This window comes from Grus americana, chromosome 2 (genome assembly GCF_028858705.1).
Source record: "Grus americana isolate bGruAme1 chromosome 2, bGruAme1.mat, whole genome shotgun sequence".
Taxonomy (NCBI): Eukaryota; Metazoa; Chordata; class Aves; order Gruiformes; family Gruidae; genus Grus; species Grus americana.
The window spans coordinates 63324578-63350383 of NC_072853.1; the positions used below are offsets into that span (position 1 = coordinate 63324578).

Sequence of the window (25806 nt, forward strand, 5' to 3'; positions counted from 1 at the left end):
GTCTCTGTTTACAAGCAAACTGCAGCATGTTATGTGGTTGGCCAGCTGTGGCATATCCAAACAGAAAGATGTTTACCCACCTATGCATGCATGTATGTATGCACTCTCTCACTCAAAGTCACTAATGCTCACTCCAGACTTGGCTGGCTACCTGAACTCCCTGGCTAACATTTTACTTTATTCTCCTATAAAATAGTACCTGATACTCTTTTTATCCTTCATGAAAGCAAAAAATCAAAAGTAAAGTGTCACTGAATACCACTTGTCTTTATCAGTCTCAGACTTCAGTAAAAACTAGGCAAACACACAACTCTCAGGTATGCGTTACAAATTAACAAATATGTACAGTTTAGCTATCATGATATAAGCAGAGAGGTTATGGCAGAAAACACTGTTTAATTAGATATTAATTTAGTTCATACATAGCAATAGGTTTAACAAAAATGCAATTACTGAGTTAAAAGAGATGAGAAAAAACACTCTCTAAAGCACAGTAAGTAATTCTAATCTTTGTTCATCACCAGCATGATTCTCCAGACTTAAAAAAAAAAAAAACAGATTGCACAAAATATGCCTAACATATATTCTTCACTGAGCACACACCTACAGATACTTTAATACATGATTATCTATATTTTAGTCTTGCACCTAATATAAGACATAGAATGAATTGGTTATGAGACAGACAATGTTCATTACCGCAATACTGCATGCAAATTTGAAAAGCAAATTCATGTCAGCATAGAGCACAGACCTCATAAACTTTGGACACATAAACTAACATTTTATTCTATTCCAGAACCTGTGTCCCTGTGCATGGGATTCATCTCACCCAATGTCAGAGGTTCAGCCTGGGTTAGCTGACCAGGTTCTCTGTACATTCCATAGCCATCATAGATGGGCACCTTTGGAAAATGATGCATCCCAATTTTTGACAGTTGTCTAAAGCAGAACAAATTTTTTTTCTGGGTCTCTTGCTCTACTGACTATAAGAACAGGGAAAGGTTCATTTGAATAAATGCCTACATGTTAGAATTAGGTGTGATAAATCCTACCACACATGCACTATGCAGAATTATTATCTCATGGAATAAGAGCTAGTAAATTTTTCCTAACCTATAGCCATAATAGAAAGTGAAATTCTTTAAAATTCTATTACTTGAGTGATTTCTGTTAAGAAACAGGTAGGTAGTATCTAACAAATTAAGGAAAATGCATGATGTTCAAACTAAATACTAGCAACATGATATTCCACTGGTGTTATTACAAATCTATTTATAAAAATCAATTTCTGAATAAAAAATACACAGCTATCAAAACTGTTCAACTTGTCTTGAAAGATGGATTCTGCAAGGTTATTAAAACTAAAGTCATACAGAAAAACTATCCTATTTTCTTTCTTACAAATGTACAAATTTGTGAGTAAACCTCTCGCATTTTATTCATCAGTTTCTGTAGCTTTTCATATAAAGTTCATCTGGACACTTTCTTACACTGTCGGCATCAAACCTGTTGCTTGTACTGACAGAAATAATAGATATCTCATTCTTGGAAGTCAAAAGTCAAAAAACCAACAACAAACAAGCCCAACAACAAACCCACTAAACCTAAGTGAAATAGATGTGCAAAAATACACAAAATTATTGTCATGTTAGTTGAAAATTAAATTTGTTCTGATGAATTTTTTCATGCCTGTTGTCTTGTTGAAACTTCAACATATATCTATATCCATATTAAAGATACCAAAAAGAAAGCTTATAGTTTGCTGGACACCCTGAAAAATAGTTCTGTAATAATTATAGCTGGCAATAGTATGTGCTGTATTTGCTCTTTGTTTTCTGTGTTCTTTCTTTTAAGAACAATATTGTGAGCAAGGGCAGCTATTTTAGAGGTTATATATTTATAATCTAAAACAATACTTCTCAAATTTTTCACTCCTTAGCACTGTCATGAAAGAACTCAAAGGTGGTAAGTACAAATGTAGCAGTGAACATGACTCTTGGTATTTCACCTAGAAGTTCTACCTGCTATTAGATCAACAAGAAGTCATATGAAGACAAATAAGCCAAAAAATATTTTTACTCTGGAGAAGTTCAAGAAACTCTGTTTTTGAGGATGTAACTCCATAAGGAGACACTACTTTGTCCTCCTTTTGGTGATCTGACTCACAGTAAAGTAAACTAAAGCTGCTATTTGTCTTAGGAAGAAATTTTATAAATTAATGCTGTGAGCAGCAGATGATGTAAAATCGTATTCAGAAAAAAACAGTCAACCTACTCAAGTTACTTTAAACAGATTCCTTGTATTGAAATAACACAAACTGTCACCGAGAAGTATGATTTCTAAAATTATTTTTTTTAGTTTTTTCTTTTGTCACATTTACTAATCTCAGCTCGTACTCACAATGTATATTTATAGTGTAATTAATATATTATACTGATTTATAAACTGCACAGCTATGGTGACCTCATTAAGATGAGGTATACTGCAAGTGTTAGCAATAGCTGGTCATCTATACACCAAAGGTTAATACTTGTTTGTTTAACATCTGTTTGGAAATGAAAAGGCAGTATCATCAGAAAAAGAAAATCCATCTCTTTGCATAACTTCTTGCTAAGATTGGTCAAACTGAGCAGCCGAGGAGTGCCTGAATGAAGTCCACTAAAACAGACCACAGAGGTTGCTCCTGGATTTCTCTTTTCATGCACACAGTGGCAAGCTTTGAGATCTTAGCCTGCTTGCCTCCCTTGTCTACTCTGTAAACTGTTTACAGTACAGTTTTTCTCCAGTGTAAATTCTGTATGAGTGGGAACCATGTTAGAAGGTAAGAGGGCTCATGAGAGCCTGGGTCTCATCCTCAGACAGTGTTTGGACTATTAGATATGTGCACCTAAATCCCAGAAGTGAGAAGTGCTTCCTGGAAGTGACCTAGTGAGAAAGAAAAGCAAGAAAGGGCAACAAGGTCATACTCAGGCTGCTGAGTGGAAAGAGGAAGCCTGGGAGCCTTGATGATATGTGTGGGATTATTTGGCAGATCATTTTTATTATGTTAAATATTTACGCTAGCAGCTGAGTGCTTCAATTAAGCATCATATTCCCCTTATGTAGCACACTGTGTGTGGAAACACAGGAAAAAATGATCCTATGATGAATATTTCAGGGGCTGCATATAACTTTATCTGCCAGTTGCCCAGAATCGTATGAAACAAGACCGAACGAGCTCAGGAGCCCACTTTATCTGGGCAATGCAGCCTTGCTGCAACAGGGCAGCTGACTTGACCGCCAAGACTGACTATCAGTCAAGGGCAGGACCTCGTATGCATCTCCCCACAGATCCCAGTGGCTTCCTGTGATTGACTAATGGTCTCTGAACTTGACTAGGAAGAAAGATGTGCGACACAGAAGTGCTATGAAGCTTTTCCCAAATGATGTTGAATACTAAGTATGGCCTAATTGTGCAATTTTGGCACAATACTACTAAGGCTTGGGATTTGTCTCATTGGTTTGTTAGAAATGACTCCTAGCCCAGACCAAGGAAATAAACCTTTAAGCTCATGGCATAAGTATAGGGGAAAATGATCCAGAGGGTTTAGCCACAACTGATTGCTAGGGATTACTTCTTCAGAATGAATCCATTTATACTTGGTTATTGCTTGGTACATGGTGCTAAATCTTCATGTCCTTTTTAGAGAGGCCATTCATGCTGTATGAGTCCATAGAGTAGATTTCCCAGGACAGAGGGAACTTATGGGAATAACTTGGTGATATAAAGTAACTTTTGTTATTTTATCATATAAATAATGCTTTCTGCTAGTTTTACCTCAGAACATTCAACAGAATTAATATATTAACTGCAATTTTCCCAATTCTTTTAAAGTTATGTCTTTTTCAGCTCTTATAGTCAACAGAATGCATTACTTATGATACTGCAAATAGCAGTGAATGAGCTGTAGTTGACTGCATGTTAAGACACATTTCCAATACAAACAGAAACATCAGAATAGTGTTTACACCTACTAACATTCCTTTGCTCTAGCTAGCCATTATGCCAGCTATGGCATGTATGCTATTTTCATCTTTTTGACAATAACTGCATCTCACATGAGAAACTCAAATATCTCCTCTAGCTCCCATGTGTGAATAGTTCATCTTCCACTTGAACAAGAGATTTCTTGCACTTTCTCCAAGCATTTTTCTCTTACAGCCTAGCAAAGCACTAGGTGGACCTTTGCTAAAGTGAATAACCACGTCAGAGAGCACTGGAAGGGAACTGAGTTGTGTTTGTAAAAACAACTGATTGCTTAATCATCTGGCCATATAAGATACCAGAAAGAGATGAACCAGGCAAAATACTCCTGAAAATATGATCCTTAGAGTGGAGACAAGTTAAATAGCCATAGGCAAAAAGCCATTCATTAGTTTACTGTGCAACTGCTAGATTTTTGAAAGTTATTGGATTAATTATATTGTAGTGCTCTCCTATAACAAAATCTTTGTATGATTCTGAAAGCCAATGTCACGGGATGTTTTAAAAAAGTACTTTATATCCAGAGTAGAAATCTGTTGGTGTTTAGCATCAAAGGGAGAATTCTAGGTTTTCATTCCCACTAAAGCCTGAATACTCTCTTTGTAAAGGAAAAAACCCCAACAAACAAAACCTCAACCAAACCAGAGGAAGAGGGAAACTCATTTGTTAAACCAAATTGTCAACTCTAATTGTAAATATATGTGCCCACCACAGACAATGCAATAGAGCTTCTAAAAGCCACACAGATCAATGAATTGCTGTGGAAGGCATATCAACATCAAGTCAAAGAAACAACTGTGGGAAAAATAAGTCTTCTGTCCTGTCCTTTCAGCATCCATAGCAGTATAGCTTTCAATGACCCCAGAGTTTTCCTTCTCTTTTTGCTACTGATAGGAGGTTTCCTGACTAGATGTCGTCCTTTTGGGGAGCACTGATCTGTTGAACCCAGCAGTCTTCCCAAATGTACAAAGCCCCCTCTACAGGATGAGAAGATGGGTTTTCATCAGCTTTAGCTACAGAGTACACGATGGAGCTGCCTTGGAGATATTCTTGCATTTTCTTTTGCTTCTTCATCTTTTTAACAGCATAGGGTAGAAGTTTTCTCTGAGGAAGAGTTTCAGTATAATCCAGTTGTCAGAAAGATGGTAATTCTGTGTGTTAAACTGTGAATTCGTACTTAAATTACCCATAGACTTATGAATTTTAGATTTTATTATACAAGATAAGCTTCAGATATTTAAGAGATATAAATAATATATGGGAAGGGAGCAATAACCCTTCCGCTCTTTCCAGTATTATGAAATTCAACTTCTCCTGAGATTATGGGAGGAAAATATTTTGATAAATTTTTGGTTAAGTATGGTTTTACAGCTGGTTTTTTTGCTGCTTCCTGGTGGTTACAACTGCATGAGGGTGACATTCCCTTTTGTTCAAAAAGATGTTTTTCCTCCAATTTCATGCAATTAAAAGTTCCAAAGAACAGTCCAAGCCATGATTAATTGCTAATACTGACCTAGCGTAGACATAATCTGTTAGAAACAAGACACTAGGTCAGCTGGGACTACTATTATTTTGATGAGGAAAGCTCTACTGTATATTTTACTATGTATTTGACTAAACCAAACATAATTCATACCAACCATAGTCTCAAATGTTTTCCACTTAAATTAATGAATAAAGATTGCTGCTCATCAGTAAGACATACTTTGTTGTATGCCCACATGAAAAAATCAACAGGATGTTAAATTCTAAATCAAAGGTTCTTGTCTTCAGCCTTTTTAACTTTTTCTTTAAACAGTAAGATCCTTCTAATGGATCCTCAGTCCTCTTTGAGTATCATTTATGCCACATGCCATGTGTTCACCAGTTCTCAAACTGATTTGTCATGAACATCAGCAAACAAATGGGTCTGTGGATAACTGGAGATCTGTAATCTAGAGTTTCAACAGATTTAGATTTGTGTTTATAAAAACTCAGTTACTGCTGACTTTTTCACACTCCAGAAACTCCAGATCCAGCTATCCCTAAACAGTGATTATATTCAGTACATATTAGCAACTTTTTAATTCTATGTCATAACTTGGGAATTTAGATTTTAAAAAAAAATATAGTTTCCATGGAATTTAACAGATTTTCAGGTTTTCTCCTCTATTCAACCTGTCTGAAGCAACAATTTGATTTCCACCATATTTACCCACAGTTCTAATATTCATTCTAACAGAAGCAGGTTTAGGCCCACAATCTGACCTGAATTTATAATTGCTTTATTGAGCCCTACACTGATTGACTGGCTCAGACTCATAGAAATAATGAAAACCGGACTTTTGCATTACTTTCACAAAGAAAAAGCCATTGTGATTCATTGAATCACATTTTGGAAAGGAAATGTTCATAAGTCCTTATGCCTACTTTATACAATATCCAATATTGCCTTAACTGGCTAAAGAGACTAGGAAAAGAACAGCAAATTGGATACTGATTGGAGATTGTCCAGCTCTGCCATTGATGTGGTAATATTAGAAGAAATGGGGTATCAGGACAATTTTCACTTTCAGCAGCAGCAACAGCAGGTCAAACATGATGGTCAGTCACAGTACTTGGGATTTTTAAGTATGGGTCAGCTGCTTATCCAACAAGCAGGCAATAATTAAATGTCATTTGACCACATCAAGTTTTTGACTGCCAAACAGCTGGATTTTTTTGTAGCTTGATTTGAAAGAATCATTTAAAGCTCTGGCGATAAATAAATAAATAAATAAATAAATAAATAAATAAATAAAATCAAATATAAATAAAACTTTTCATTTAAAAGCACTTGGCAAATCATTGATCTATATGTATATTGGAATATCACTGATATGTAATATTCTGGAATACAAACAACTATATTAATGTTACAAATAATTCCTGTGGGGAGAGCACATACAATTACAGAGATTCAAATTACCCAAATCTGATTTTTAAACTACTAAGACAGTATGCATTTTATTAAAAAAACCCAACCTATAAACTTATTTTATATAAATTCAGTATGGACTTTCTAGTTGGTAGTAGTTAATACACAACTGTCATACACATAATGAAATCAGCATTAAAGAACAAAATACTTTAAATAGTAATTTTCTGCATTCTCTTTTAATATTAATTTTCATATAGAGTTAAGAAATTAGCTACAGGAAAGAAAAGAAAGGAAAAAAATCAAGAGAAAACAAGAAGTAGTATCATACAATCTTTTATTAACCCACATACTGCAACCAGTAGATTTGATAACATTGTCTCTTGAGCTTCAGCTATCAGATAACATCTGGCAAATGATGTTTGTAAGTCCTGTTACACAACATCTTTCTGGCTTCTCAGTGTCATCTAGGGGATTGATATGTGACTAGAATAACACATTTCACGCTCCCTGCTTCTGTCATGCTAGTACAAATTTTTAATAATGGATGTGCCACAGACATCAGTTTATTTGAATTTGAATTCTCAGAAAATATTTGGCAATTCTGTTCTCATCATCTTACTCATGACTCAAACAATCTTTCTTAACACAAATTGCTGGATATTAGATATTAGTCTTTTGACATCAAAGTATTCAAATAACCTTTCTGCATCTCTAGTGTGGAATGATCTCTGAAGCAATATTTATAGAATGTTGATCAAAAGCATTTGCTTACTTATTTTTACAATTTTGCAATGAATTTATTCCTTTCAATAGCATTCTCAATTGTTTGGTAGATCTCATCACTCTAAACATTAAAAAGGAATTTTAATTGCAAGTCCATTTTAGACTGTGTAGCACAGACCAAAACATTTTGTTTCACTGAAGTTAAATTCTCCTCCTCAAATCTATTTGAGGAAACGCTAATATCAGACATTCACTTAGTGAATTGCAGACTATGCTGTGATCACGTAAACAATATGCATTTGACATAATCAAGCAGAGTCTTCAGAGCAAGAATAATCTGAGGGCACTGGATCTCTCAACTTCCAAAGATATTTGTGTACTTGAATATTTCTGGGGTTTATTATATCATGCATTTTTAATAAGAAACAGAAAATGTCTGTCTTGAGAATTGCTCTCTAAGGGCGGAAGCAATTTTGCTAACAGTAATGTTACCTGATTCGATTATGAATGACTGGCATATTTTTAATCTACAGTTCTCAGTTAGACTGTATGTCCATACGATTGCAAAGTACTCTTAAATCAGATTGGAAATACCATGGCAGACCAGAATACAAGACCAAACCCAACCTGTCTGACCGTGCATCCAAGTTCATTGGTATTAATTGAAGTTCGTATTCTTAAACCAGAGAAAAATTTGGCCTGTTTAGCTGAAATCTTTTCTATATTGTATGAAACTGTAGATAATGCTTTAATGCATCAGATTATACTAGTTAAATAATCATTAGACTGCAGTGAAACCACTTTGGGAAAAAAAATTAAAACTTTAGGAAGACAAGAGGGGTTAAGGAATGCTGTAGTCTTCATTCAGTAATTACAAATGCAAGTTTTGAAAGTAGTTTTAAATATTTCCTTATAGTAATAAAATTATCACATTTTTATTAATAGAACATAATTTCTAGCAAATAACCACGTATTGGAGGTTTATTTTTAGCTAAAGGGCAAAGAAAAGGCAGATAATACAAATTATAAAAATGCAATGGAAAGATAATGAAGTGCCAGGTCCACAAAGAAAATAAACTTCTTAAATCTGAATCTTCCTAAATCTAGTTCTTTTCCTTAAACAATTGTTTATTTCAACAGATGGCTCACCACCTAAATGTCTTTATGTTTACTCCTAAATGAATTGAGAAAATAAATGAACAGAGAATGTAGGCACTTTTAAATGTCTGCAGATTGCTGAATAAATGAATGAGTAAAGAGTAAATAAACCAGTGGTAAGTAGTCATAGCTGCCAACAACATACAGCATGGGAGGCAGACACCATTCTTTGGAAGATCCGCAGCTATGCTAGCTCAGACGCAAGAGATCTGAGTTTCTTCATTATTCGAAAGGCATGTGTCCTGGTTTCAGCTGAGATAGAGTTAATTTTCTTTCTAGCAGCTGGTATAGTGCTGTATTTTGGATTTAGTATGAGAATGATGTTGATAACACACTGATGTTTTAGTTGTTGCTGGGTAGGTGCAGTGCCTACACTAAGCCAAGGACTTTTCAGCTTCTCACGCCCTGCCAGGTGCAGAAGAAGCTGGGAGAGCACAGCCAGGACAGCTGGCCCAGGCTGGCCAAAGGGACATTCCCTGCCACAGAACATCATGTTTCCTATATAACTGGGGAAGCTAGCTGGGAGGTGGGATCACTGCTCGGAAACAGACTGGGCATTGGGGTTTGTTTTATTTTTCCTTCTAAATGTGGTGAGCAATTGCATTTATGCATCTCTTGTTTTATTGTTGTTGTTGGTTGTTGTTGTTGTTATTATTATTCTCTTCGTTTGTTATCCTATTAAACTGTCTTTATCTCAACCCACAAGTTTTCTTCCATTCTCCTCCCCATCCCCTTGGCAGGGGGCAGGGTGACCGAGCGGTTCCGTGGTGCTCAGTTACTGGCTGGGGTTAAACCACGACAGCATGCAATAGAGGCAAATACTCCTCAATCCTGACTCCTACTGAGTTCCAAATTCATCCAGAGTGAGGAGATGAGATTTTGCAGACAGAGCAAGATACTAAAGACCATCTTGGCTTTCCCTAGGTACCTCTTGTTCCCATTGTCTGGGAGTTTAACTGCCAATTTTAGAGAAAAGAACACATGATAACACAAAAAATCACAGGCTTCTTTTCCCATCAATAAATAATTGTACCTTTCAAAAAAGTATCCTTAAGTACTGCTCCATTTTTATTTTAAAAAACCCATTTGGCAATGGATGCACTACCACAAGTTTAAGTAGTGGGAACATAGTAAAAATCTACTGGAAACTGTATTTTACATTTAAAATTTAAAATTCAAGGAATGGAACAGTAGTCATTGCAAATGGTTGCAGAACCAGTATCGCTTCATTTTACAACTTGTAAATCTGATTGACAAACTGAGTTGGACCAAAAAACTTATCTGAATGAATTCAGGTCTAAGCATGGCTGAAGAAAATTGTACATTTTTATATACAGAAAAATAATTTCATTTCAGACAATTCTGAAGTGACTTTTTAGGGACAACAATAACTAGAGGAAAATAGCACAGGAAGACAGATAAATCACTAGTCATGATGTTCTAATGCCAACAAAAACTCAACTTGCTGCAACAGAATATGAAAACAAGTGAAACTGGGAATCAGTGAATAAGTTGGGCCGATTAAGGCTATGCTAGTGTGATATTGATCAAATAGACAAACACTGAATAGATAAATATCTAGCACATAATTTGTGTAAAGGTAGAAAACTAGCTTTTTGACTTGTGAAAAGAGTTGACAAAACAGTAGTTCAGTTCTCCACAATCATCAAATATTTCATTCTGACTTAGTTCAATAGATGAAAAGGTAGAGGACAGTATTTAAACATACTTACCTTTAAGTAAGTACCCAAGCCTAGAGATTGCCCAGATTTAGGCACATGCTTAAATGTAGGCTTCCTGAAGTTCTTTGCTAAATTGGGACTAGATTTAGTGGCTTGTCAGTGAAGCATTTGAGTATAGTAGGCTTAAGCAACTGTTCTTTGGAATTATCCTTGGGCATATCAGAAAGTAATTTCAGAGATTTTTGATGGATTACGGTGTTAAATTATAGTAGCTGTTATTTTTATTTGGCACGAAGGTCTTAGTGAAATGAATAGGTTTTGCAGAGAAAAAAATAAAGATACCTAGCATTTGGACTTGACACAATAAAAACCATGTGCAAATTGAAAATATCTGCACATTGAACATAAATTAAACAAAAATGACTTATTGGCTTTCCCAAACAAAGGAAAAACATTAGCTGTGATAGTGGCATTCTGCATGTAAAGATGATTTCAAAGATTTGTGGGAATGAAAATACTGTGAGAATTTTTCTTTATTTTAATTCAAAGCTAACTAATAAAACAGCTACAAGATACAGTGTAAAATATATTATTCGACATTATAGAAACAGACCATAGGAGGCTAGCAAATTCTGGAACTTTAAATAGAAATGTCAGACACTTGTGGCATCCTGTATTTGGTGGTTGAAATTTTTGTCAGTCTTACCCCATTGACTGGAAAAATACGCTACTCATGAGATTTTAAAGGAATATATCTGCATAATGTGAATGAATATTATAAGAAAAAAACCCCAAACTTTAATCTACTCAGCATTCACAAATATTAAACAACACTTAGAATAAGCGGGTGACTCTTACATGAATTCATTATTACCATTACATTTCTCTTCATTATAGATTTCCATATTTTAAAGTTTGGATTCTTTGAAAATTGGACTTTAAAAATTCAACTTCTCACTTCCTCAATTTGTCACAGTCATTTGTAGGATAACATACCTGCATTTATCATATACATAACATCAGCTAACGTTACTGAGATGGAGTTTGTTTGTAATTCCTCAGTGTATGTGTAAGGTAAAGGTATATATGGTAAAAGAGCTTGTCAGTAGCTTCAGGTAGGTTATAATTGCACAGAGAGAGAGAGTGAAGGAGAAAAAAGGAAAAAAAAACAGGAGTAAGAGTAAGTCCAGGTGTCCAGAGGCTTGATTCAAGCTCTTGATTGACCACCAGTTCTGTGTCTAGCAATACTTAGATTGGCTGGAATTAGCCTTGCAGATGATATCTACCTCTCTCAGAAATCTTTGTGTTTCTGTTCCTCACATGGAAGGGACTATGCATGATAGCATTTCTCTACCCCTTGTGAGTAGTGTGATATTGAAGACTGCAGAGTGTTTGATATCACATAATAAGAGAGAAAGAGAAGACAGGTCAAAGGCATAGATACTCTAATGGGCCAGCTAAAAGTTCATTTACAAAAAGTTAGGACAAAATTTCTATCCAAGTTGAAGAAAGCACGATCTTACTTTTGGACTTGAGCACAAAAAAAAGCTCAATGTGATATCTAAGATGAAAGAATTACATAGTCTACATTACTCAACTGATAGTAAACAAATTAACATTGGTCATAGCCATCAATATCACAAAAGACATTAAGGTGACAACATACACCTACTTGAACTGCAAACATACAAAACAATATTCAATAACATTCACCTCTGTACTGGTAAGTCAAAGAGATTCTCTGGATTGATCTCTTTATAAAAAATATAAATACTACCCTAAGAAAATGAACTGGTGCTAAACAGTTGATGAGTATACACAACAAAGGCAGAAAGAGGATATATTTTGAATTTGACACATTTACTACCCATTGTATACTGCAAAAATTTTCAATTCTAGCAACAGAAACATGACTGTCTTTTCCAAAGTCTACAGTGTGCAGAATCAGAGCTACTAATTATTGGGCAAGAACTCTTTTTATTAGTTACAGAGGACTGGGAGCTTTCTAACAAGGGTTTGTCTGCATTCTTTAAGGAGAATTATCTAGAAGCACTATTCAAAGAGTAAAAAATCTGTTGAGGAAAGCTAAGTATGTCAATAAAGTTCCTTACTTATTGCTGTTAGAACTGAGAAATACTTCATTAAATGAACAGATGATAACAATAAAATCAACACAGTTACTTGAATCAGTGCAAATATCAAATTAACAAATATGGGTGACTGAAAACAAGTGATATAAACATGGTTTTGTATCTAACATAAAAGCATCATTTTCTATACAGACAGCTAAAGAATCAGACCACTTGCAGCTCTGTTGCTAGAATAAAATATAGTTTCTCCGCCTAACAGAAGAGCCCCAGTCATGCTGATTAGACAAAAGCACTGAGGTGATTGTCAAGATTTATTGGCTATACCCGTAACACCTCAGAAACCTGTAGATACAATACATAAAGATGAAAATTCAACGGCTTAAGGAATGGATAAGTAAAGAAAAAGAATTGCTTCAAAACGTCAGCAGAATCTCTGCAGACATCCACATCGCCAAGGTCACTAAAAGAAACTATTACAGACAACAGTGTTGTCAGGATGAGGCCACAACACAGTCAGCCAGAAGTGCATCCCTGTAAGAGCTATTAGAAAATCTGCCAGATAAGGAAGTCAGATGAACTGGAACAACTCTGAAGAGTATTCAGAAACTCCTTACTCATTACATATGAAGCATGAAGTCTCTCATTTTTTCCCTGAAGAAATAGGTGTTAAAATGTTTCAATGAGAACTACCGGGTAAGATAGTTAACAATAGGTTTTAGAAGTGCTATTCTGAACGCGCATATTAGTAGTGAAAATTCTCATTACAAACAAGTTGTTTCCAAACACTTGTGGAAGACAACTACTCTGGCTTTCTGTTCAGTACAAATTCCATATTATCTTCCCTGCTCTGCCATTTCCAAGTGCTTCACAAACATTACAGAGAAATCAAGAATTAATAGGGAAAACAAATACCCAGGGCTCACTGGTTATTTCCACATTTTGCAAGTGTTTAAAGCAAAGGGTAATCACTCTATATCAGACCTAAGGTTAAGCTAATTCAGTATAGTATTTGCATAAAGCCTTAGGGGAAAGAGCATAAGAAAAGGACCATATTTAAGGAAAATCCTCTCCTGCCTCTAAGTAGTAGTTTAAATTGTTCTGTAACAAGTAATAATATAAACTATTTTGAGAATGATGACAACGGTGGTGTAAAAATGCAGCTTAAGAATGTTGGTGTACTAGTATTATTTTTGAGTGCACATCTAAGCCTGTTAAAGGTTCCTCCCAGGTGCTTCTGAAAAGAGACTTTTTGTCAGAGAAATGTGGTCCTCTGTAAATAATTAGAAATGCAACACCATATCTCCTTTATTGGTGAGATCACCTGCATATCAAGAGAGGTATTTCCGGTAGAGGTAGAAAAGATTTATTTGTACCTGTACTGCAGTACAATATACTAGTAAACCTCCTCTAGAAGTCTGTGTTCAACTTGTTGTGGAACAGAAACAGAAAAGAAATTCTTGGAGGGAGGTAGGGTGGTACCAGGCAAACCCAGCACATGATGACAAGGGGAACAAAGAGCCTATGGCATAAAAAGGGAATACAACTTGGCTTGTGTAGACAAGCAAACTGACATCTTAAAAGAGAGACGACTGCCCTCTCTAACTTCATGATGCAGCGGCATATAGTCCTGGTGAGAAAAAAGTTTTCAAACCTAACCAGTGACGTTGGTATAAGAAGGCAAAGACATTAAATGGGCTGTGAATAATCTTAGGTAAGAAATCAAAAGAGCATTCCGAATAAATTGGATGCTGGAACAGTCTTCCATAGCTGAAGCAGAAAATACCCAAATAAAATTAACTCTGAAAGTCCTCTAAGATCCATCAATAGAAGGATATGAATTTAAACATTTGTGACATGAGTGAGAAACTTGCTGCTTGCAGTCCCAGTGTGTGAGACAACACTACATGACCTGGAAAGCCCCTTCGCTCCGATGTTCAGACTCAGTCAATACAAATGACACTCTAACATCTCTAGTTAATGCAGCTCTTACCAAACCACGTGATAGGGTTTTTTCTGTCTTCCAATGTCAGAATACTTAAAACTATATCTTATTTTTTTATTGCTCTTATTTTTACAGGAAAGCTCAACAAAGTAGGAACTTAAGTGTTCAGCTTCTTTCTGTTGGTAATATGATACTCCTAGTATGCAAGGACTTCTAAAACAGGAAGTTCTGTAGTTGCGTTTTGGGTATTGTAGTAAGAAAAATGTAAGTATGTGATAACAAGAGGTAATATGGGACCTGATAATCCTGAGAGATATTTTAGATACTCATTTGCTCCACACAAGGAATTACTTTTCACTTGAAATTTAAAATAAACATATTATCCCATTACATTCTCATATTTATGGTATTGAAATACTCTGGATCTATTCCTACAGTTCATGTAAGATAATGGAATATATAGAACAGCACAACACAAATCAAATTCCCTTGTAAGGACCATACTTATGTAGCTGATCATGATTTTCAGTGTAACATTCTGTTGGGTTTGTGTGGCAAGGTTTTGGTAGCAGGGGGGGCTACAGGGGTGGCTTCTGTGAGAAGCTGCTAGAAGCTTCCCCTGTGTCTGACAGAGCCAATGCCAGCCGGCTCCAAGAAGGATCCGCCCCTGGCCAAGGCCGAGGCCATCAGCGCCTCTGTGATAACATATTTAAGAAGGGGAAAAAACAGAGAGAGCTTTTGCAGCTGGAGAGAGGAGTGAGAAGGTGTAAGAAACTCTGCAGACACCAAGGTCAGTGCAGAAGGAGGGGGAGGAGGTGCTCCAGGCGCCGGAGCAGAGATCCCCCTGCGGCCCCTGGTGAAGACCATGGTGAAGCAGGCTGTCCCCTGCAGCCCATGGAGGAAGGATGAGGCGGTGTAGAGATTCCACCTGCAGCCCATGGAGGACCCCATGCCGGAGCAGGTGGAGGCACCTGAAGGAGGCTGTGGCCCGTGGGAAGCCCACGCTGGAGCAAGCTCCTGGCAGGACCTGTGGACCCGTGGAGAGAGGAGCCCAGGCTGGAGCAGGTTTGCTGGCAGGACTTGTGACCCTGTGGGGGACCCATGGTGGAGCAGTCTGCTCCTGAAGGTCTGCACCCCGTGGGAGAGACCACGTTGGAGCAGTTCATGAAGGACTGTAGCCCGTGGGAGAGACCCATGCTGGAGCAGTTCGTGAAGGACTGTCTCCCGTGAGAGGGACTCCATGCTGGAGCAGGGGAACGATGAGAGGAGTCCTCCCCTTGAGGATGAAGAAGCGGCAGAAACACCGTGTGATGAACTGACTGTAACCCCCATTCCCCGTCCCCCTGTGCCGCTGAGGGGGGGAAGGTTGAAGCCGGGAGTGAAGTTGAGCCCGGGAAGATGGGAGGGGTGGGGGGAGGTGTTTTAAGAGTTGATTTTATTTCTCATTGCTCTACTCTGTTTTGCTTAGTAATAAATCAGATGAATTCCCTCTCTAAGTTCAGTCTGTTTTGCTCATGACGATAATTAATGAGTGATCTCTCCCTGTCCTTATCTCGACCCACAAGCATTTCGTTATACCTTTTCTCCCCTGTCTGGTGAATGAGGGGAGTGATAGAGCGGCTCTGGTGGGCACCTGGCCCCCAGCCAGGGTCAACCCACCACAAACATGCAAATGCATCATCCTAGATGTTACAGTGAAATTTCTTCATGTTCCCAAGACCAGATGCCCCAATATGTTATAAACAACAACGAAGTGCCTGACTGTTATGCACTTGTATGAAGATACTAAAAGTTCATAACTCAAAGAAGCTGCTTATAACAATTTGACGTATTGAGGGCTAGAAATGGTTTTAAACTAAAAGAGGGTAGTTTTAGACTAGACATAAGGAAGATTTTTTTTAACGATCACAATGGTGAAACACTGGAACAGGTTGCCCAGAGTGGTGGCAGGTGCCCCATCCCTGGAAACATTCAAGGTCAGGTTGGACGGGGCTCTGAGCAACTTGACCTAGTTGAAGATGTGCCTCCTTATTGCAGGGGGTGTTGGATTACATGACCTTTAAAGGCCCCTTCCAACCCAAACTATTCTATGATTCTATGAAAACTTGTTGTCACTGCTGTTAACTTAGAAGCAGTCGGACCAAGTTCAGAAGAGAACAGGAAAATAAATAAACAAACAAATAAAAGCAAGTGAGCAAGCTCTCACAAGTATTCAGCTGTCCCAGATGCTTGAGAAATACCCCTTCCTTAAATGCACGCATTAGATGGCAAAATGATCTGACAATATCTTATCTAAGTTCTTTAGAACTGTGATTAAATTTAATAAATTCACACTAATTTTTTCAACAGTCCTAAAATATGGAAATTCTCCAATTGGGAAGAATTTGTTGTTTTGTTGTGGTTTTTTTCCTCAAGATAGATGATGTCACTATTCTATTACTCTCACATTCTACAGCTACTTGTACCACTGCAATGGGGATGTAAAAGTACCATTATTCTGATAAGACAGTGTTTTACGCTCCACTTTTCGGGACATAAGAGTATAAAGCTTTTTTTCTTTTTCCATCATCAGGCAGTTGAACAGAAAACATTACTGACTGACGTTTATATTAATGAGGCTAAATAAAAACACAGATGGCTTCTACTAAGTGAAGGAACTGAAAGTAATGATGTGCTATCTTAAGCCACTGTCCTGCAAAATCAGGGACCAGGATAAACAGAAATCTCATTATTCTAGCAGAGTAAGAAAGCTCAAATAAACATATCCTTTCTCTGTCTGCATCCTTGTCTACAATAAAAAATTGACTCATTTTAAAGAATGGTTGTCAAGAAGTAATTGACGTAATACTTGAATTTTTCTACACAAAGCAGTGATTTAGCACCATTTCAGAAAAAGCTCTTGACACATAACTTTTTAGGAAAAATGAGGGTAACAGATTGAAACCAAGGACCCAGAGATTTGAAATGGAATTTCATGTGAAGGCCTTTCAATGGCCCAAAGAATGACAAAACAAGAGCAAGAAACAGTTTTCATGTGACTTGTCTCATGTGTCTTTCCCTAGCCAATCATATATGCATTCAAAATGAACCAGAGCAACCTTAAAATATTGTCATCTGATATGTTATTTCTTTTATACATGAGATTGGGGGAAAAACCCCAAACAAATAACAAAATATTTATATGCATTTATGAAGGTTTCATAGTTTCAGATAATTTCATTTAGAAATTATCGGTTAATTAGCATTTAACAATAAAAATAAAATTAAAATAGTACATAAAGAGTAAATATGTAATAATATAAAAAAGATAACTTCTTCCCTTAACCCAGAGCTTTGACATTTAAAATAGTTGATCCTTGTACCATACATACAGCTTCATTCAACCACATTTTGTTTAACCTTATAATTTATAAAATCACAAAAATGAAGGCCTAAATTATCCTCTTAATAAAGAACTTTTTTGCAAAATTTTCCGTAGTTTTATCACTTACTGAGTGTGTTTGTGTTGGTTTTTCTGTGTAATTCTGGATTTATCATTAAAGTTTTTTCTTCTGCTAGATCTCACTTTTCAGAGTGTTGAAAAGTGCTCTGAAAAAATCTATTTAAATGGAACAGAATTTATGGCAAGAGAATTATGTTCATTTGAAGATGCCTGAAACCCCAGCCTGTTGAGAGACTGCTGAAACTCCACTGGACTTTTCCATTGGTGGATGGAGTTCCAACCATTTCAATACCAAGGAGTCAAAGAAATTATTAAAAAGAAAAGTTCTAGCAATTGCAAAATATTAGTCCATTCCTCAGGATTGTTCTATATAATTTAATTTTTTAGGACTTAGTCCAAACTAGTTCTAAAATGCCTCAAGTGACAAGGCTCTTTCCATTGGCACAGACTAATAGATCTTCATTGGAACATTTTTCCTGATACCCTAATTGATCTTTTTTTTTTCAAGTTCATCCAGTTAGCTGTTTTTATACACCCTGGAGACATAGTAAATAATTTCTTTCCCTGTTTCCCCAGGTAACATTCAAATAATAGTAAATGGCTGCAGCTTCAATTTAGTCAAATTTACATACTTAATTTTTTTTTTTTTAATCTTACCACACACTCACACATTCAACATCACATTTCTTGTCTTTATCAACAAACCAGGGCCTCCATCAAGACACCGAATGCAAAAGTGGCAGCTGAGGAACATTTCAGGGATGGGTGGGGACCACACAGGGGAGGAACCTCAAAGATTGGTGGTACTAAAGAACTAGTGCTGTTGCGATTGTCACTGGGATGGAGAAAGGCTCCTATGCAGGCTGCAGCTAGGCAGAGTGTGCTGCTTGTGCCCACTGAGATGAATGCAACAAACTGCATCTCCCCTGAGTGTTCAGCTGCTCTAGACACCAGTAGTTTCCAAATGAGTCTTTGCTTTGGATGATTTTCTTGATGCTCTTTAAAGAGAGGTTAGCTGAAAATTTTCTTTGGATCTCTCCTTTGTTTGTAATTTAATTTTATAAGTTGTCACTACCCAAGGTGGATCTACATGGTTTAGGCAATAATTTCTGGAGGCAATTCCTCTCTATGCTACTCTTTTATGCCCTCTTGAAAGCCATCACTCTTTTTGATGAGTTGACAGTGACCCCTCCCACTGCACACATTTGGACAACAGATCTCAAAATGTCAAGCCTTATCCCTGCCTACACAATAAAGGACTGGTCAAGTAATCATGTGGAATGAGAACTGCTTCCTGGTACGGGTGATCAAGGAGGCAGCAGTGCTGTTTTGCACTTGTCAGATTAATCATGTTCTTATTTTGGCCAATATTCCTAGAAACCCTCTATCATTTGCAGAGCTTTCTACTCAAATCTATAGGGAAAAATGAAAAAACAAGAAAAAAAGAAAAAAAAAAGAAAAAAAAAAAAGAGAAAGCAAAAAGAAAGACATAGCTATTCCATCTGAAGTCTGGAAAAATTTATGCTGCTATAGCAATTTACCAGCATTGATCTCTGTGTAGAAATCTACCTTATATCAGTAGAAAAGGAATGAGGATAAAACATGGTCCATGCAATTGTTTTTCACCTGAGAGTTTTTTAGACAGAATAAGCTGCAGATTGTGCTATGAACATCTTTTCAACCATAATACGTAACGCTTTGAAACAAGCAGGACATGAAATCTAAAGCAAAGAACTTTTGGCGGAGGTGGGAAGGAAAATGGCAAAAGCCCACAGAGACATGGTAAATGAGATAAAAATTTAATTCACTTTTCAGAGACAAGTATGTGTGGATATAGTAAAATTTCAACCATTGTCTTTATGCTTATAACAGATACATATATCTGGCTATCAGGTTATTTGCTACAGAAATTCTGTGTTCTGTTGCTGTTTGAACCTTCTAAATATGTTTACCCTCTGGAAGACAGTATCTTTGACTTAAAAGAAAATTGAACTATGCTAGGTAATTTTATAACTATTTTCCTTGCATTAGGGAAAGAAAACCACATAGAAGAACATTCAAGTAGTCCTGCTGTCTTCCAAGATGCTACTGGAATAATTAAGCAAGCAGAATTTGGGGTCTGTTAATTTTAGCAGATATTCTAAAGAATATTGTTCCACTTGATACAACAATTTAGCTGAAACAATAGTGACATAATTGACAAAATTACATAATAATTACACTGCTTTAGAGAGAGCTATATTAAGGTATGACTCATCACTCAATATATATAAGAAGGTACAGAACTACGTCAAATCCAGCAGTGCAGTGCAGTATAGGGTAGCTGCAGCCAAAAATGAAATTTAAAATCAGCAATCTTTTGTTAATAAGTCTGAGGAGGAGGAGAATTAATGGAAAGTATGACTATGAATTTTGGTTTACTTTAATGAATTCAATTTGAAAAGTGACAAGGAATAATTGTACAATTGCAATTAAGATTTACGTCTTTTTTAGAAAAATATTTAATACATTTTACTCTTTGAACCTCACACTTCTGGCAATACTTTTAATAGTTTGCTTTATTGAAAAGGGAGAACTATTCCACTCTTCAGTTGGGGAAATGTTTAGCGAAGTGGAAAAGCAATGATGGCATTTTCTGAGATAATTAATTTTTTTTATTAAAATGCTTTATCAATGATCATTTTGAAAGAAAAGCTGCACAATCAAGCATAAAACACATAACTTCCCATGAAACATTTTGAATGATTTTCTATAATAGAATTCAATTGAAAACAGTTCTTTTAAAAAATGCAGAGGCCGAATATATGCATCTTGGACAAAGCTGTTTTGAAAATGTCTTCCTTGAATAAGCCTTACTTGTTATGCAAAAGATGCATATACCTTCGATCATTGTCCTATCTGTTAATACTTTCCTTGATAATAAACATAGTCCCAGTTAAATTCAACAGCACAATTATACATCATTAGCAAAGTTAATATGCTAAACTTTTTCTATCAAAAAGTGTGATAGTTTGTACTCACCAGGGGTAAAATTATACCGAGCAGAAAACCCGATAGATTCCAGCTCACCATCAGCAAAAAATTTAATCCATAGGAATCTGCCACTGGATTTTATCAAAGGTGGATTTTGCTGCCCACAGAAACGTCCAATGATTGGGGAAAAGCCAAAAGGTCCATCTCGTACTTCAATATGGTCAAATTTACACTCCCAAGAAGGTTCTATGGAATATTTTTCATCAAAGTGTAGTTCAATGCATTGTCTAGGGGCAGCTAGAGATGAAAAGAAAATTCTTATTATTTTCTAGACCAAGACCCTTCAAACCTAAAAGAAAATTAAAGAAAATCAAATATAGCAATTTTGTATGCATCTCAACATTTTGCTTAAAAAGCTTGTTTGAAAATTAGTACATCTATATTTTTATAGATTTTACATCATCAGCTTACTTGTCTATTCTTTTCCTTTAAAAAAGTGCTCATGACAGCAGTTTTTAGCAAAACTAAGAGACCTATCTATGATGTAAATCAAAATACAGTTTAGGAACTATTGGTTCAAACACAAAATATTTCTAAGAAAATGATGCGTCTGGAAAAAGTGTTTTCTTATATTGGGGAGGGAGATGTTAATCAGAATACTTTTTCATTTAATGCTCACAAAGAATAAGAAAAAAAAAATGATGGGAACTGTGCTACAGTAAGAAGGACAAATTCTGTTCCTATATGTATTGCAGTCAATAATGAGCTCGAGTGTAATTGCTTATACTCAGAATTACTTATCATCTCATTTGAAACATAAGGACAAGTGTAGTGAATTCTAACTTAGGAAACTAGATAAGGATGAAGAAAAATTAACATCTAACTAAAGAGTAAATAATATTCTACTGAAAACCTTGAAGAAACTTTATAGTGGTCACTTAATTAGACATAAATCCCAACTTTATTCATAGATACTAAGGTTAGTGGTAGCCAGAATGACCTCTAAAACAAATTTTCTCTGGCATCTCCTGTATAAAGCAAAATATTTACTGGTTGAACTATAGTATTTTCTCAAAAGGAGAAAAAAAAAATCATAGTTTTGTCTACAAATTTTAACAGAAGCAGCATCCTTGAGGTGCATTGTTCCTACACTTAATCCTGTCCATAGCAAAAAAGGTATGCCTTCAGTGTCTAGATCATGGTGTGATATAGCCTTTTGCTGACAAAGCCTTCTCTAAGACAAAGGTTTGCTGTGTCACTGCCTGCTGTGCTTCTCATGGGATCATGTCCTACACTTTACACATATTAGAGGAGGATGAAATTGCTATGAACTTTGCCTGAGTTACCATTCATTTCACGTGAAAACATGCAAGATGAAAATCCAAGCCGAGTGCATAAGCTTAACATAGACACTGCTCCACTCCAGCAGTCAGTATCTTCCATTTATTTCCTCAGAAATAATAGGAAAACTATCAATGTGACCAAAATCTAGATCTTGTATGTATTTTGAAATGTTTTAAATTGAAGCTTTTGGGATAAGCTCATTACTCACGTAAGAAGGGAGACTATTTAAAATTAACTAAATAAGAAGACATTGGGTAAATCTTATAATCTATACATAAGAGCACACAGTCAGATCCATTTACAGCTATTTAATGTGAATAAAACCACCCTCATTTTATGACTATTGAAGAAGTAAAACATGTTATTTTAGAAAAAAAAGATTATTTTAATAACGTTACTTTCAATGCGAATATAATTGGGTGATTGATATTTATTGAAATATTTAATTTAACATAGGAAAGAAAGCTTATCTACTGTACTCAATTTGAAGAACTTCCCCTCTAGGGAAGTACTTACTATTGGCTTGTTGTTATTTATACCAATTTACAGGAAATTTGTGATCTTTGTGCCCATACAGATTCAATAGCAAACTCAAAACCTAAAGCTTTAAATATAATTGCATCAAATTCACAGTCCGTGGAAATGAAACTGTTCTGAAAGTATGAAAAAAACTTAAAAAATTAAAATCAGATAATAAAGTTTCTAAGGAAGATCTTATTAATGCTACCCTTGGTGAGGTTTCAAGACCAAAGCAGATCTTTTAGATTATAGTAAAAGACTGAATAACTGGAAGACATCATTGATTAATTTTATTCAGATGTTTCTACCTCTGACTTCACATACTTATAACAAATATTGATTTAAACTTAACTAAACAATATTAGGGCAGAAGAGAGAAATCAGCACCTTTCAATCTGGGATCATATTTTGTATGCTCTTATTCCACTTAAGGAGATTTGTTGAGAACTACTCATCATTCACCTAGAGACTGCAGAGTCAGCTATCAGAAACTCCATCCTGACAACACTTTAAGTAATCTTAAGAATGCTCGTTAAGACTTGAAAATCTTATATACTCACTATTCAAATATTATGCTATTAGCCTACCTAAAGCTTTATTGTAATGTATTGTAACGAGATATGAAGATGAATTCTGCTGGTATTGTTAGTGTCAGACAGCATCATACCACAGTGTGTGGCTGCTCTGCTTTCCACAGCAACAAAGAGATACCTGCTTCATTAACGTAACACATTTTTCCTTTATAAAATTCCTGTGTTAGACCTTCACTACTCCTCCAAGAGGTGGCTTGCAAGTGTTGGCCCGTACTTATACCCTTAACAGGTCTTCTCTGAATCCAAGACTCAGGTAACATATGATAAAAATGGGCATAAGGCCCCCTCTGAGTTATAGCTCAGTCATTCGATATGATTTTTGGTGTTGAAAAGGAGCCCTAAAGCCAATTACAGCCTCAGTATAATATAAAAGGAGTCTTTGTGGGTAAAAGAGAATCAGGCCTACAGAGTTACGCCTGAGATCTATTGACTCAGTGAAAGCACGGCCTGAGAAAAACCTGCACGATTTCCACAACCTCATGCAGTGCGCTCTGAATCTCACATTGCAAATTAGTTTTATGATCAGAATATTGCTATAGTTTACTCTGCTTTTATTTATTTTTCAACAAAGTCAAGACAAGGCTTTTCCTAGTGAAGCTCAGTTCTTGCTAGAGGATCAGAGAGAACCACATCAGCTCTAGGAGCACTCAGGAAAGAGTTTCTACCTTACCCCAAAGCTCCCCTGTGTAGAGGCTGCTCCACTTCAAGAGTGGAACACTGACTATTCATTAGCACTGTTTCTCCACTGCTAAATAAAACAAGGCTGAGGAATGAGTTTGGGGGCTGGACTGCTGACTGTTCACACTCCTTAAATGTTAAAATCAGCTCCTGGCATCATTTTGACCACATCAGTCAGAACTGCCAAAACTCGTTCCTAGGCACGGTGTGGTGGTTCGTGTCAGTCAAGGACCATTCATAGCAAGCAGGTTGTATCTGTACTCTTGACTGGGTAGGTGAAAGGAGTTCATCTGTACACGTGTGATTGTGCCTGTTGGCCTTAAGGCCTGTGAACGTTTCCTGACCTGTTTTAGGTATTAGTATAGGTACTGCCTGTGTCCCAGCCTGCTCTGCTAGTCCAGACAGGACAAGGTACTTCCTCCTAACTCGACCGAGGAATGCAACACTTTGCGTTTCTGTGACCGTGAAGACTGTGGTGATCACAAAAGATGGGACAAAGGGAGGAAGGGTGCTATACAGGCATCCATGCACCTTTTCATCATGTGCTTTTAAATGCACCTTCGTGCTTCATCTTGCATAATATTTAGACTTAAATGTTAAATGTTATGTTTGCAATAATCTACCTAAGAAATGAAATTATTCAACTCTTCCTGGAAATTACCATAAGGGATGAAACCACACAATTCAAACTCCCACCTCTAACTTTCTTTTAGCGAAAAAGATACTGTTTGGGACTTACACTCTGGCTTCAGCAAAAGGTTTCCTTGCCAAACGCAAGCTAAACCAAGTAGATATTGTATAAATACACATCTTATGCCACAGCTTTTGCAACAAAGTGTGTACAAGTGTGGTCAAAGTAAAACTTAGAGAAATACAGTGAGAACACATCCATAATAATGACTAATAATAATGTATGTAGAAAGCAAATCAACCAAACAAAAAGCCCAGAATATGCAATTCTTCCAGACTGGATTGGAATCTGGCCATCTAATCAGAAAAGGAGGGATGGAGTGGTCATTTCTAGTATCTGTATTCACAGGTAAAGCCCGTTCACATCTTCAGAACTTTTCCTGCGGCTACCATGTCAGGAAAAGCTGTTGTCAAGTCCAAATGAACTATATTGAAGCTGTCTCATAAAATGATTTTACTTCAAATCTTAAAAATCTTCCATATTTAGCTTTCCATTATCATTCTTCAAAAATGCTTAATACCATGAAAAGACTACTTAATGCTTGCATGTCTTGTCATATTTTTCATCTAATTATCTTACACAAGTGCTGTCTTGAGATTTTACATTCAGTGAAAAAAAAAGGCATTTGGTTCCAACTTGTGGTAGAAGAACAGTTGCAGCAAAACCACACTATTAAGTTTTTAATTCTGATCAGCCTCTAAGTCTGTGTAACTGGCATCTGAAGTTAAGAGAAAAATCTGTTTCAATTTACCAGACTTCATGGAAATGAGACATTAAACTCAACACCTACCACCATCTGAGTTGCTACAGTACTAATAGTTTTCAATAATCCTTGGTCTTTCTGGTAGTTCAGCGATTATTGATAAGAAAGCCACCTATAGCCTCCTTTTAAAAGAGGATTCTTTCCTTGTTTTGATTAAAACCTTTTGAACACAAAAACCACTGTGAAATACAAACGGCCTTTGAGCAGAGATTTTTGTACAGTGGTACATGACCACTTTCTAACACCTGTGAAATATCTAGGATTAAAGAGTTTAATGGTCTT

The 25806-nt window shown here is 36.2% G+C and overlaps 1 protein-coding gene across 1 annotated transcript in view; it reads right to left on the reverse strand.

Annotated features, from left to right (window-relative positions):
* Nucleotides 1-25806, reverse strand: part of NETO1 (neuropilin and tolloid like 1) — a 70584-nt gene that overhangs the window by 34643 nt on the left and 10135 nt on the right. Inside the window, exon 4 of the mRNA XM_054818291.1 lies at nucleotides 20985-21233. Within this exon, the coding sequence (XP_054674266.1) occupies nucleotides 20985-21233 (249 nt within the window). The remainder of the gene's footprint in view (nucleotides 1-20984; nucleotides 21234-25806) is intronic.